This window comes from Erpetoichthys calabaricus, chromosome 4 (assembly GCF_900747795.2).
Source record: "Erpetoichthys calabaricus chromosome 4, fErpCal1.3, whole genome shotgun sequence".
Taxonomy (NCBI): Eukaryota; Metazoa; Chordata; class Cladistia; order Polypteriformes; family Polypteridae; genus Erpetoichthys; species Erpetoichthys calabaricus.
Window position 1 is genome coordinate 262,179,243 of NC_041397.2, and position 13,867 is coordinate 262,193,109.

The window sequence follows — 13,867 nt, forward strand, 5'->3', positions numbered from 1 at the left end:
ATACAGCATACTCAGCTATGACCTTGTGTACAGTTGAGCTTGTTATTGGAATGGTAATTTGGATCACCCTAAAAGAAGATGATTCCTTTTGGCAAGCCAATATTGACACAACTAATGGGCCTCATTATGGAAGAGTACAATGTTATAATCAACGTGATTTAGTGCAAAGTAAGTCTGGCTAAGAAATCTAACAATTGTGTCACATTCATTGGGTTTGCAGTAAATAAGAAATCTGAATTGACTGATGGTGATATGGGGCTATAAATTCTAAGCAAGGACTGCTATGAATTAGGTTGAGCTCACTATATTTAAAGGAACAGCTGAGGCTGGAAAGATTACTGTATAATCATGATGATTTAGGTGAGTGATTCTTACAATTGGAATATAAATCCTACATCTCTGTAACGTTTTTTAACAAAATATTTGTGATTCTTACTTGTTTTGATTTGTTTTCAATGTTCACACAGCCTTGAAATTTAAAACTAATTTGAAATATATGTAAAATGTGAAGTACAGATTTTGCTATGAATGACTACATATCACATAATGTTCTGTAATTGGATCCCAGCTAAGCAGTACTGTTTTCCTTGTAATCTAATATTCAGGTAGCGCTACCTATCCATGTGGTACCACCAGATTCTAAAGGGCTATAAAATCAAAGCTCCCTAAAACCAAGGTGTGTTGTTGGTGCTTAAGGGGATTGAGTGAGAGAAAGAGAAGAAGAAGAATGACAGAAAGAGCAGACCAGGAAAAGGACATACACAGTCACTGGACTGAGTAGACGAATGCCATAAACTCTTCTGATCATTACATTATGGCATATGATAAAATGTAAACAGCTCAATTTGACTGGGCATCCTGGCAGAAGCGGATGTTATCGACACAGCCCCCAGGGAGCTATGCAGAGCCACCACACCATCAAAGTCTTGTCAGGTTACAGTGACATATACTGCAGTGTGCATCTCAAGTTCTATCCCTACAATGGACGTGCTTGGAGAAAGTAAGGAATATTTATAAGCTGATTTTCAGAAAAGTATAGTTAAAATGTCAGTTCTTTTAGTGGCTTCTCTATCACACCAGTTAATTCATTTATTAAACTGAAAGAATATCATTTCTAACTTATTAGGACGACTGGTGGTGTTTTTCATGAAACAAATGACTTGGAAACTTCTGATATTTTCTGTAGTATAAAGTATTATAAATAGATTAGTGCTAGTTTTATTCATATTTTTATAATTGTAGTGAAAAATGTTTAATAACAAGACAGCCATGTGTTACATCCACTTTCTTGTGTGATGCTTATCTTCTCATGCATATGCAGCATACTCTTTGTAACACTTCCATTAAATATCCTACATTAACTTAGCTAAACAAAACTACACATAATTTAAATTTCATACTTCCAAAACAATATTGGCATTGATTGTTTCATATAGTGGCCACCAAGCAGCTTTTGAAAGTGAATGAACTGTAACTGTAAATCTGATCAGCTCAGTTACAAAAAATGTATTTCAACGGAGCCAAAATTTTGTACAAAATCTCTCCATCAGAACAGATATTGATGAGTTAGTATGAAAGTATTATTATATAACTGACTTTCATTTGTGACAAATGTCTCAGAGCCAGAGTGTGTGCCTATAAGGGATAGAGGGCTAACAGAGCACAGTTTTATTTTACATTTGGTATTTAAAATCAATAGGGAAAAGCTAAATGCTTTCCAATGAGCAGCAGAGGGCATCATGGGTAGGGAATTGGGGGTAGAAATACTGACTGCCTGGATGAGCTAGTTTCATCAGGGACTTCACTGTTTACCGTAAATACAAACACAACTGCCAGAGCAATGATAACAAGTGAGAGGACGCTGAGAGGTTACTAAATTTCTTAACGTCATTTTTATTGTTGTGGCAAACTGGGTTAACTATTTAACTTTTAAGAAATAAAGGACATAAGTGCACATGCATTGAAAAATGAATGATTTTACAGAAGAGGACTTGAACAACTATTTACAGAGCCAGGTATGTAATTATTTCAAAATCTATCTCAATTTTTATACTTTTGAAAACCAGAATGAAAGCAGTTAGAGATACTTCAATATCAATTTTTAAGCTTTTCAGTGGGTTGCATGATCCAGGAACAAAGACAGCGGACAGTAAAGACTCAGGCTGTCAGTTTTGTCTCCACTCTGTGGACACTGAGAATTAGTTCATTTGCTAATGTTGCAATCGTAATTAAGAAAATCATTGTATACTATCACTGTAAAATATTCTTAGGTGGCTATAGTTAAATATCTCAAATACAGTGTATAAGTGCATTGGCTCCATGAAGAACTGGCACCCTGTCCAGGGCTGCTGCTATAAGACTCTGGCCCACTGCAACCCTGAATGGGCCAAGGCAGGCCTGAGAATATGTCGATGTACATAAGTGAACCAATCTGAATTTAAATATAGTAGCTGCTTGTTCTACAAATCATTAAATGGCATTTTCTCCTTTCTTTCTTTCTTTCTTTCTTTCTTTCTTTCTTTCTTTCTTTCTTTCTTTCTTTCTTTCTTTCTTTCTTTTCACTAATTGATCCTTCAGTTATAGCAAATGTCCTTTCTGTGGAGAATGAGAGAGAGAGAAAGAGCATCTTCCACTGTTTTCCTTTCTGTAGTAGACTTAGACATCTTCTAAATGTTCTTAACTCTGTTTTTAGTGTTCTTAACTTGTCTTTTATTGATTGTGTATTTATTTATGGTGTTACCGGCAATAAGAATGGAATGTTGAATTGGGAATTTCCTCATTGGATAGGCCAAGCTTGCTGTTTATATGTCGAGAAATGAGAAAGTCAAGTCCAATAGGCAATGTAACATGATAAGAATATTTTAGGGACTTAGAATATAAATTCCACCAAATTACCACAAATGTAAATTCATTTGTGGAAAAGATGGTGTGTTCATGAGACAATCTGTATAGTTGAGGACAAGGAGTTGATTTTTCTTATTTCTCTACTATAAAAAAAAAATATTGGCAGGCTTAGAAGGAGACGAGACGTGATTTTCTCGAAAACACTTTTAATGTTCTGCGAGACAAGGCAGTGAGATAGAAGGACAGCTGCTGTACAGGCTTTTAAATGGCTGAAGTGCTGTGTGACATGCAGATCAAAAAGAATGGCAGCATGAGCAGCAGCAAGCCAGCAGCTGATTCGACCACATCTCCATGCGTTCAGCCCCCCTCTTCACAGTTTGAAATATGAATTAGATATTAGTTTCTTGTTGGGATGAGTTGGGTTTTTCATTGTTTGTTTCACTTACAATGATGTAAATGATTGGTTGATTATTGATTAATAAAGTTTAATTCAAAACTCTTTGTTTCATTTAAACTTGTTAAATATATTGTTCTAGTGAGCACAACTAGTATAAGACAATTAGGAAATTAGATGCATGATGCATTTTATGTCTCACTAGCTGAAATACCCAGCATTGCCTGGGAGGAAAATAAAGTGTTATTTTTTTATTTTTTTTTTTAAATTGTTTGAGAAAAATACAATAATAATAAAAAAAAAAACACAACTTTAAAAATAAAAATAAATTAACAAACAATGAAGACTCACTAATGTGCTTGTCTTGCGGTTTTGTATGTACGTTATCATCCTGTTGACGCTCAGAAACGGCCAACTCTATTTAATTTCAAAAGCAACAGGGGTGCAGTGGTACTCAAACATAAAGAATGCTGGCACTCGCCTCCAGTTCGCCCTCTGGTAGTCATTCCGAGTGTCAGCTGGATGATAACATGCATACAAGACTGCAAGATCACCCCCCACCCTACCCAGAAGGGGATGGGTTAGGGTTGATTTGACCCTACCGTATTTTTAGTTGACCAATGAGAAACGTGTACCAAGTTTCCTGAAAATCGCTCCAGCCGTTCGGAAGTGATGCTGGAACATACATACATACACACATTGACTTTTATATATATATATATATATATATATATATGGAAGAGAAGGTCTGTGATACGGTTTGCATATTTGCAGCTGGAGATCCACAAAGGGAGAAAAAATGAATCACGTATCATAAAGTAGTTTTTATTCCTGAGCTTTCAAAACCTGCCAGGGGTCTTCATCAGAGGATAATGCTTAGACTTACAAGAATCAAAGGCAATATATAGCAAAACATTATGTGGAGGGGGTGGGTGGCTAAGTCAGTGTGATGGGGGGGGGGTGTATTGGGTGTGCAGTTTATTTATTATGAACATGTTCTTCTTAAGTTTGTATATGCTGTATTTATGTCCAAGTGTCTGTTGATGGGATTCTCATTTGATAGCCAAGATTCGGCCAGCTCTCTCTATACAGTATATACTGTATATAGATTGTGTTCAATAAGTTACAATCTATCAAAGAGATACTAGGAATACAAATGAGGGTATCCACTTGTTAAAAATAAACAATGGAAAGAAGTGTCCAAAAGGAGAAAAACATGTAGACCGTGTCCAGGTTGGAATTCTAACCGTAGACCATAGACTTATAAGGCAGCAACACTAATGTTTATGCCACTAACTTTTACTTATCATGTAATAAAATAACATTGAGATTTAATTTTCCATCCATCCATTATCCAACCCACTATTTCCTAACTACAGGGTCACGGGGGTCTGCTGGATGCCAATCCCAGCCAACACAGGACGCAAGGCAGGAAATAAACCCCGGGTAGGGCGCCAGCCCACCGCAGGGCACACGCGCACACACACACACACACCCACCAAGCACATACTAAGGACAAGTTAGAATCACCAATGCACCTAACCTGCATGTCTTTGGACTGTGGACTGTGGGAGGAAACGCAGACGCGGGGAGAAAATGCAAACTCCATGCAGGGAGGACCCAGGAAGCGAACCCAGGTCTCCTAACTGCGAGGCAGCAGGCCAGACTGTCATCTCTCATCAGCATTTCTCTCTCATTGTTTCAGTTATGGCTTGTTACAATTTCATTCAAAACCACAAAGAGGACACCAATGCACAATGACCAGTACTTGTGAATATACAGTAGTTTGTATTTTTTTCTGCATTAGGGTCTCCTAACTGTGAGGCAGCAGCAGTACCCACTGCACCACCATGCTGCCCGAGATTTAATTTTTCAGGTGGTAAATACTAAAAAAAAATGATAACATTTTAATCAGAAAAACTTTATTTTCATATTAACCACAATCCTGAATGGCCTATTTTCAAATAAAAGCTTAAACATTTTCTTCCATATACAACCAGAAATAAAATTTGTACCTCTGTGGGCAATGACTAATTGCACAGCAGAAAAATGCTTGTTAAAGGTGAGTGAGGCAAAGGTGTATCATCTGGATGCAGCCACTATCTGCATGGAGTGTGCATGTTCTCTCTGTACTCATGTTTTTCTCTTATTACTCCTATTCTTCTCGCATATCTTTAAACAATATGTGCTAAATCAGTTGACTGGTTCTAAATTACCCTGATTGTAGATGTGTTGAGAGACGGTGCACCACCATGGCCTTTTTCTAGATATGTTCCCACTGACCACTTGACTAAAGTAAACTAAAAATCAAAATGATTGGACGAATGGAAACAATGCTGCAAATTCTGTTAATGCCTAACCTAGTGACACAGTTATGCTTTGTAAACACAAATCAAGTGTATGGAAATTGTGCAACAACCTGTTTAAGTCTTTAAAATGTATGAAGGTGTCCCTATGTAGTTCTAATATCACAGACCAATTCAGCACTTTGCCTAACCAGTTTGTAGTTATGAAATGTTTGTTTAATTGACAACTTGAGTCCTCTTTACTAGGTCTTGGCTCTTGTAAAGTTGTACCTGACTCAGTTTCAGTAATACTGGGTTTAGGGTTATTTATGACAACACTAAGTTTTGAATTCCACCAATGCAATAGATGAGTTTGTTTTCTTATGGAACATTGCCAGGGTTCTCTGTTTGACAAACACACGGTTATACTTTCATCGCCTCTCAACATGGTTACTGCAGTTCACTTTCCTGGTCTCTTTGCTTGAAGAACTATATTAACCAAATGCAGCAACTTTAAAATACTGCTTCCAGAGTTCTAACAAGGACTAAACAAAATGAATACAACTTCTGTAGCCTTGGTTAGTTACATTGGCTCCTAGTAAAATATACATGTTATGTTCAAAACCTACTGACTTACAAAGCCATTCAGCATGTCAGACTCTCTGTCATTATTGCTTAAATTATTACAAACGGGTATAAAAATGCTTTAAAACACATCTTGCACCTCAAGTTGCTTTCAACTTGAACTTGACCAAGCTACAGGGTCGAATTAGTGTATAAATGGCTTAGGCCCTAGCCATATCACAGAGATGTTAGTTGAATTTACACCAAACAGACCTCTTCGATTGTACCCAGAGTTAGAACTAAACAGGGTGAAATGGCTTGTAGCCACTATGCTACCCAGAGAAACAATTTACTTAAAGATGTTAGATATGCCACATAAGTTGCTGCATTAAAATCTGAATTAAAAACATTTTATTTTTTTTGTGCCTGTGGTTGATCCATGGACTTTAAAAAAAATTATCTTCGCTAAACTACTACTGCATTATCTTTTTTGATTGTTTTCATTTTATTTGTTTCATTTTATTGTATTTTAGTCATTTAATGTAAAGCATTTTGAATTGCCTGTTGGTAAGAAATGCGTTATGTAAATAAACCTGCATTGCTCTACCTAAAAATGTATTTTGTTACAGTATTTAATTCTTCAAATGTTATCATTTAAACTAATTTTACAAGTCAGTTCATCTTTGCTTAGCCTACTTAATAATATCAGTCAGTCAGTCAGCCAGCAAGGCAGGAACAAACCCCGGGCATGGTGCCAGCCCACCACAGGGCACACACACCAAGCACACACTAGGGACAATTTGGGATTGCCAATGCACCTAACCTTCATGTGTTTGGACTGTGGGAGTACACCGGAGCACCCGGAGGAAACCCACGCAGACACGGGAAGAACATGCAAACTCCACACAGGGAGGACCTGGGAAGTGAACCCAGGTCTCCCAACTGCGAGGCAGCAGTGCTACCACTGCGCTACCGTGCTGTCCACTTAATTATATGTAATGCTTAAATTCTGAAAGATATTTATGTTTGCTTTGTAAAGAACTTTGTCATGATGTACTATATGAAATGAACTTCACTATATGAAAACAGATTAACACAACATTATATTTAACATTTATTAGAAGACGCATCACATGTATTTCTTCCTGTGACCCTGCAATGGATTACACTGCATTATGCTGGTTTAATAACACGGGTCAACAGGCCATTTTCATCAAAGATAATGTAATGTGGTTTTGTAGTGTGAATGCTGATTTCAAGTCTGTGCTTAGTTTTTCTCTAGCATGTATAGTTTTTGTGATTAAGCTAATTATATATTGCATGATATTTATTATAATTAGCCTAAGTGTATTACAAGATTTAACGAGAGTTGTCTGTATTTTTATGCTACAGACAGCATTAACTGTGCTTTATTTCAGTTGTTATCCTGCGTAGAAATTATATTAATCATCCAGACAGTGTGTGTTAAGTGTGTGGTTCATTCAAGACAAAGGCACAGTGTCGCCCAATTACCACAGATCTTACGAAGATAAACAAATTGTACTTCGGCTGTCCACTTGGTGACCAGGATAAATCTTGGGCTCTACATGTCACCTATAAGAAAAGATAGTTATAGGTCCTTTTTGCAGGATGATGGTTTTAACACAGTCTCTCTCTGCAGCTGAGCTACAAGCTTGGGAGGCATTCAAGTGGCTTTGTGAAATCTTTCTGGGTAGCCATACGTCTCCTGCATACAAGGATGGAGTTCAGAATCTGCTTGATTCATACCAGAAACTGGGATGTTGCATGTCATTGAGAATACACTTCTTGCACTCGCATCTAGAGCTCTTTTCAGAAAACCTTGGTATGGTGATTGATGAGCTAGGAGAACATTTTGACCAAGACAAAATGGAACATCGCTACCAAGGTTCCTGGAATGAGAGTATGATGGCTGACTACGGCTGGATGCTGTACCGCGTCAATCCAGACACAGTGTACGCTAAAAAAAAATCCTAATCTAAGAGTTTTTGTAGAGACTGTGATATCTGACTGATACTATTCAGTATATCTATGCCACAGTGTGTGTCTATTTGACTTTGCACTGAAGATATTCAAACATTTAATTCATTGGTGATTACATTTTAGTAAAAACTACATGCAAGTACACTGTAAATTAACATTATTTATAACCCAAAACGTTGATGTTACTGCAAAAGACTGAAAGCGGATCAGAAATGAGCTTGAAAATCTGATTTAAAAAAGTGTGTTGTGTCTCTGATGTTTACCAAAAAACATTTTTTGTTACCTTGTGTAATCGATTCTCTAAGCTTAGACTCTCACAGATTAGATCAAGCCTGTTAAGAGATGGCAGCAATGCTAATGTGTCTTGTCACAACTTTCAGTTCAGTGCACCTGATTTAAATTTTATTAGACCTTTATTTTTACATTTTAGAGAAAAGCCAAGCAAAATGTCGCCTTTTATTGGCTAACTAGAAAGATTACAATATGCAAGCTTTCGAGGCAACTCAGGCCCCTTCTTCAGGCAAGATGTAATCCCGAGTTACCTCGAAAGCTTGCATATTGTAATCTTTTTAGTTAGCCAATAAAAGGTGTCATTTTGCTTGGCTTTTCTCTACATTCATAATGGCTAACACAGTATAACACCCTAGTACTAGATTTTTACATTTTGAAATTTTAACTCAGAGTGATGAGGTAGGCTTTGGATTAGGTTTCCTTTGCACTAGCTCTCATATATAATTTGACAAGTTTCATTACAACATGCTGCATGATCATTTTTCTGAAACAATACATTTTAATAACCTGATAATACTGAAAACATTCAATGTTCATAAAATAAACATAAGCTTGTTTAAAGTTGTTACGTTTCCTGTATATATCCGTCACAAGTTTTTTTCACAGAATGCTAGATATCAACATAAGAATGAACTCTTTTGAATAACTTAACAAAATAAAATAAGATAAATTAAAAAAAATGTAATAGTAAAGCGAGTAAGAAGGACTAGACATGGGGCATTTGATCAATTATCATTTAACCCTCCTGTTTTAAAATATTCTGAAATGTATTTTGCAATAAACTGTTAATATCTTCAATCAGGCCAGACAAACATTTGACACCATCCAATTAAACTGAATATATTTAAAGTATCTCTTATGCCTGAAGGTTTGGTATGGTACCAAAAACATTAAAGAACCTTTCTCAGCGCTTCCAGAGGCTGAGCTTGAATCTCTAGATGTGTCAATGTATGTTTTCAGTCTTCATCCATCCATCCATTTTCCAACCTGCTGAATCCAAACACAGGATCACGGGGGTCTGCTGGAGCCAATCCCAGCCAACACAGGGCACAAGGCAGGAACCAATCCCGAGCAGGGTTCCAACCCACCGCAGGTGTTCAGTCTTCATGTTTTACAAAATATTATTATACAAGTGGGGTGGCACGGTGGCGCAGTGGTAGAGCTACTGCCTCGCAGTAAGGAGACCCGGGTTCGCTTCCCGGGTCCTCCCTGCGTGGAGTTTGCATGTTCTCCCCGTGTCTGCGTGGGTTTCCTCCCACAGTCCAAAGACATGCAGGTTAGGTCGATTGGCGATTCTAAATTGGCCGTTGTGTGTGTGTGTGTGTCCTATGGTGGGTTGGCGCCCTGCCCGGGATTGGTTCCCTGTTCCCTGCCTTGCACCCTGTGTTGGCTGGGATTGGCTCCAGCAGACCCCCGTGACCCTGTGTTCGGATTCAGCAGGTTGGAAAATGGATGGATGGATATTATACAAGTGAGGTTTCTTGGTGAACTTAAGTTTGCCATAAATCTTTTTCAAATTTGGACACTTTGCTCATTTTTTTTTTTTTTCTTGTTTTAAATAATGTGTTCCTGTTGCTCTGTTGTGACACAATTCACTGTTGTTAGGGGCTGCCTCCCTCATCACAGATGCTTTGCTTTGCTTTAAAACCCTGAATGGCATTCAGTGCAGCGTTTGAGATCATAGATTCATCCGTACAACAATTACAGTGTTTGCGCTCTTAGTGATAACGCAACTTCTAATTCATGAACACTGACTATCCTGGTTTCACTTATGGTTTCGCTCTTGAGTTTTTGGCAATGGCCTTCCTGTGTTTTAGCAATTGGCTCTCTGTGGTAATGTGCCTTACTGGCATTACATAGAATTAAAAGTTGTCAAGTGTCCTCTGCAGTGTTGAGAGGCATTTGTTTGTAATAATAAAGTTAAAGTTTAGAGAAAGGAAACTTGCCTTTTTCCTTTTGTATAGAATGCAGATGGACGTCTTCTCTGACCTTATTAGCGCCTTTTGGAGAGTGTCGCGGTAGGTCTCGTGTAGTATGGAGAGACAGTCTTGCCATTAACCGGCCGGGATGGCATTAACGGTTTTCCACTCTTGCGGGTGCTTCCTGCCACCCCATAACTCTAAAAGTGTAAACGAAAGGGTGAAGCGTCATAATATTTTACCGCGGGTTAGAAAAGGGATCCCATGTGTGTAGTTGTCTGGGCAGTAGCTCAGGGGAAGGACGTGAAAAGTTAAAAGTGCTTACTGTAACTTAAGGCAGAAGCGCAGTTGCGTCTCAAAAGCCGGCACAGCTATGCGCGCGCGCGCCGGCTGCTCGATTTAATATAGCATTTTTGCAGGGCAAGAGACGCCACTTCTCGCCGACGACTTCTCGTCATCGCGCGGTTGTAGAGGGGTGACAATGGACAGTTTAATTGGTCGGTACAAGGGCACTGATTATAAAAGGAACGCATTGCCCCAGAGCATGGTGCTTTTCTGATTAGACCCTCTAGGAGAAAGGTACTCGGTAGGACAGTTCGGATTTACCAAACATTACGGCTTGTGCATTGTTTTTGTAAATATTTGTTTTTGTAAAAATATCTCTGGAATACTTTTTGGTGGAGGTATTTATTTGGGTTATGGGTTTTGGTGCACTGTTTATTTTTGTATATAGTCACTATTTTTGAACATCATTTATTTACTGTTTTTGTGTGTCTTCTGCGGTATTGAACTGTGTTTTAATATATAAATTCCGCAGGACGTTATTTTTGTTAAGTGCACCTGTAAATCAAACTTCACTTTATTTTTAAAAACCCAACCCTTTTTGTGTCCGTGTCTCCCTGTCATCCATTATCATCCTGGTCACGCTCGGTCCCATTTACTACACATCCAGAGTGTAGGCTAGTGTTTTTGATTCCCACTACACGGGGTGTCACACTCTCATTACAGTTTCTCAAACATACACTACATACTTTACATCTCCTGGTCTGGTTTACATCATTCTCACGGTTACTCACATTCCCTTTAGACAACAGGCCCATTCAGAGAATTGATATATGCCTATGCTGCAGTCCTGCACATGCTCTTTGAATATTTTCAACAGGCATAACAATAAGTGAGTTAGTGTGGTGCACTAATGTAACCACTGCTGCTATAAAAATTGGAATGAGTAGGTTGAAAAAGCGGTTGGATGGAGGAAGTGGATATTACCCATAAAGAAATGGTACATGTCATACTGAGGCATAAACTATGCTTCAAATTTTGGAAACTTTTTAATGATGCAAAGAAACTCTACAGGTTGGAATACAGTGGTTCCCTGATTGGAACACAAACTTTATAAAAAAAAAAACAAAAAAAAAAAAACACTATCAATTGAGAGCTGATGTACTCATCCATAATAATTGAAATAGTCAATGAAAACATTTCATCACTTCTGTACAAAGAGACATGATGTATTTTGCAACAAGCAGCCCCCTTTCAGGTACTGTCACTGTGTGACCAGAACAAATTTTTTAATTTTACGCTTACCATAAGGTATGCGTAAAATATATGCTTACGGATATAAATTATAAATACTAAAATACGCAAAAACACAACAGCACTATCAAAGGCACCATATTAAATAAAAATGAAGTTACTGAATAAAATAACAATACAAAAATAGGAATTGTTTTCTCGCTCCATGCAGATTGATCTTCGGCATCGCCAAGTCTCTAAAACGGTAGAAGAGGTGCAGCAAATCATCCTGCAACTCACAGCAGAGGTTAGTGCTAAGGATGGCAGGTTTCAGTCAATTTCCCATTCTGGCTTCTACAATGACAACATTAAGGTGAGTACTGAGATGTGAGTCCTCCAATGATATGTTGCTGTGAAACTGACACATAGTAGTTATCTACCTTCGAACCTATGCAATTTAAATTTTTAGAAGACATTGAGTTCTTTCATAAGCTTGATAAAGACTACAAGATGGATATATGGTATTCAGATGTTAATGACTTTAAAACGCAAAAACTCTAAGCAATGATGTTACATCGATTGAGCCACTGAGGTGGTTATCTTACACAAAACAAAAGATGTAAGGCCCATTTACAGACCTCGTGCGCCATTTGCCTTATTCATTGCTGTTTTCTTTATAGAGCGTATTTATAATTTGTGAAAAGGCAGTATTCATGTGTGAGTATGCTAACAACAAGCCATGGATTACAAGTGACATCAAGGGCCTTTTGAACCAGAAGAAAAGGGCCTTTAAAAGTGGTGATCAGCATGAGCTCAAGCGCGTGCAGAAGGAACTCCGAGTCCAGCTCAGGGTGGCGAAGGAGCAGTACAGGAGAAAGCTGGAGCAGAAGTTGCAGAATAACAGCATGAAGGAAGTGTGGGATGGGATGACGATCATCGCTGGCTGCAGCTCGAAGCGGGGTGCCACCATCGAGAGAGACGTGAAGAGAGCAAACCAAATGAACAACTTCTTTAACAGGTTTGACCACCCTAACGCATTCTCACCTCAGAGTACTGGACCCTCCACCCATCCTTCTGCTGATACCAGCATAGGAGAGACATCCCCACCCATAATTACAACAGCGCAAGTGAGCAGAGAGCTGAGGAGACTTCGTGCCAGCAAAGCAGCGGGTCCAGATGGAGTATCGCCACGACTGCTAAAGTGCACTGGAGCTGGGGGGTCCTCTACAGCGCATCTTCAACCTGAGCCTGGAACAGGGGAGAGTCCAGAGGCTTTGGAAAACATCTTGTATCACCCCAGTCCTAAAGGTATCACGTCCTAGTGAGCTGAACGACTTCCGGCCTGTCACTCTGACGTCACATGTGATGAAGACCATGGAGCGGCTGCTGCTTCACCACCTGAGGCCACAGGTACACCACACCCTCGACCCTCTGCAGTTCGCATACCAGGAGAAGGTGGGAGCGGAGGATGCCATCATCTATATGCTACACCGATCCCTCTCCCACTTGGACAGAGGCAGTGGTGCTGTAAGAATTATGTTTCTGGACTTCTCTAGCGCCTTCAACACCATCCAACCTCAGCTCCTTAGGGACAAGCTGACAGAGATGGGAGTAGATTCATACCTGGTGGCATGGATCGTGGACTATCTTACAAACAGACCTCAGTATGTGCATCTCTGGAACTGTAGGTCTGACATTGTGGTCAGCAACACAGGAGCACCGCAGGGGACTGTACTTTCTCCGGTCCTGTTCAGCCTATATATATCGGACTTCCAATACAACTTGGAGTCCTGCCATGTGCAAAAGTTCGCTGACGACACTGCTATCGTGGGCTGCATCGGGAGTGGGCAGGAGGAGGAGTATAGGAACCTCATCAAGGACTTTGTTAAATGTTGCAACTCAAACCACCTACACCCGAACACCAGCAAAACCAAGGAGCTGGTGGTGGATTTTAGGAGGTCTAGACCCCTCCTGGACCCAGTGATCATCAGAGGTGACTGTGTGCAGATGGTACAGACTTATAAATACCTGGGAGTGCAGCTGGATGATAATTT

General features: G+C 39.2%; 1 protein-coding gene across 1 annotated transcript in view; it reads left to right on the forward strand.

Annotated features, from left to right (window-relative positions):
• The first annotated feature begins 1,812 nt into the window (after positions 1-1,812).
• mab21l3 (mab-21-like 3) overlaps positions 1,813-13,867 on the forward strand; it is a 97,169-nt gene continuing 85,114 nt past the window's right edge. The window contains exons 1-2 of the mRNA XM_051926286.1: positions 1,813-2,015; positions 12,046-12,186. Of these exons, the coding sequence (XP_051782246.1) occupies positions 1,968-2,015; positions 12,046-12,186 (189 nt within the window). The 5' untranslated portion in view covers positions 1,813-1,967. The remainder of the gene's footprint in view (positions 2,016-12,045; positions 12,187-13,867) is intronic.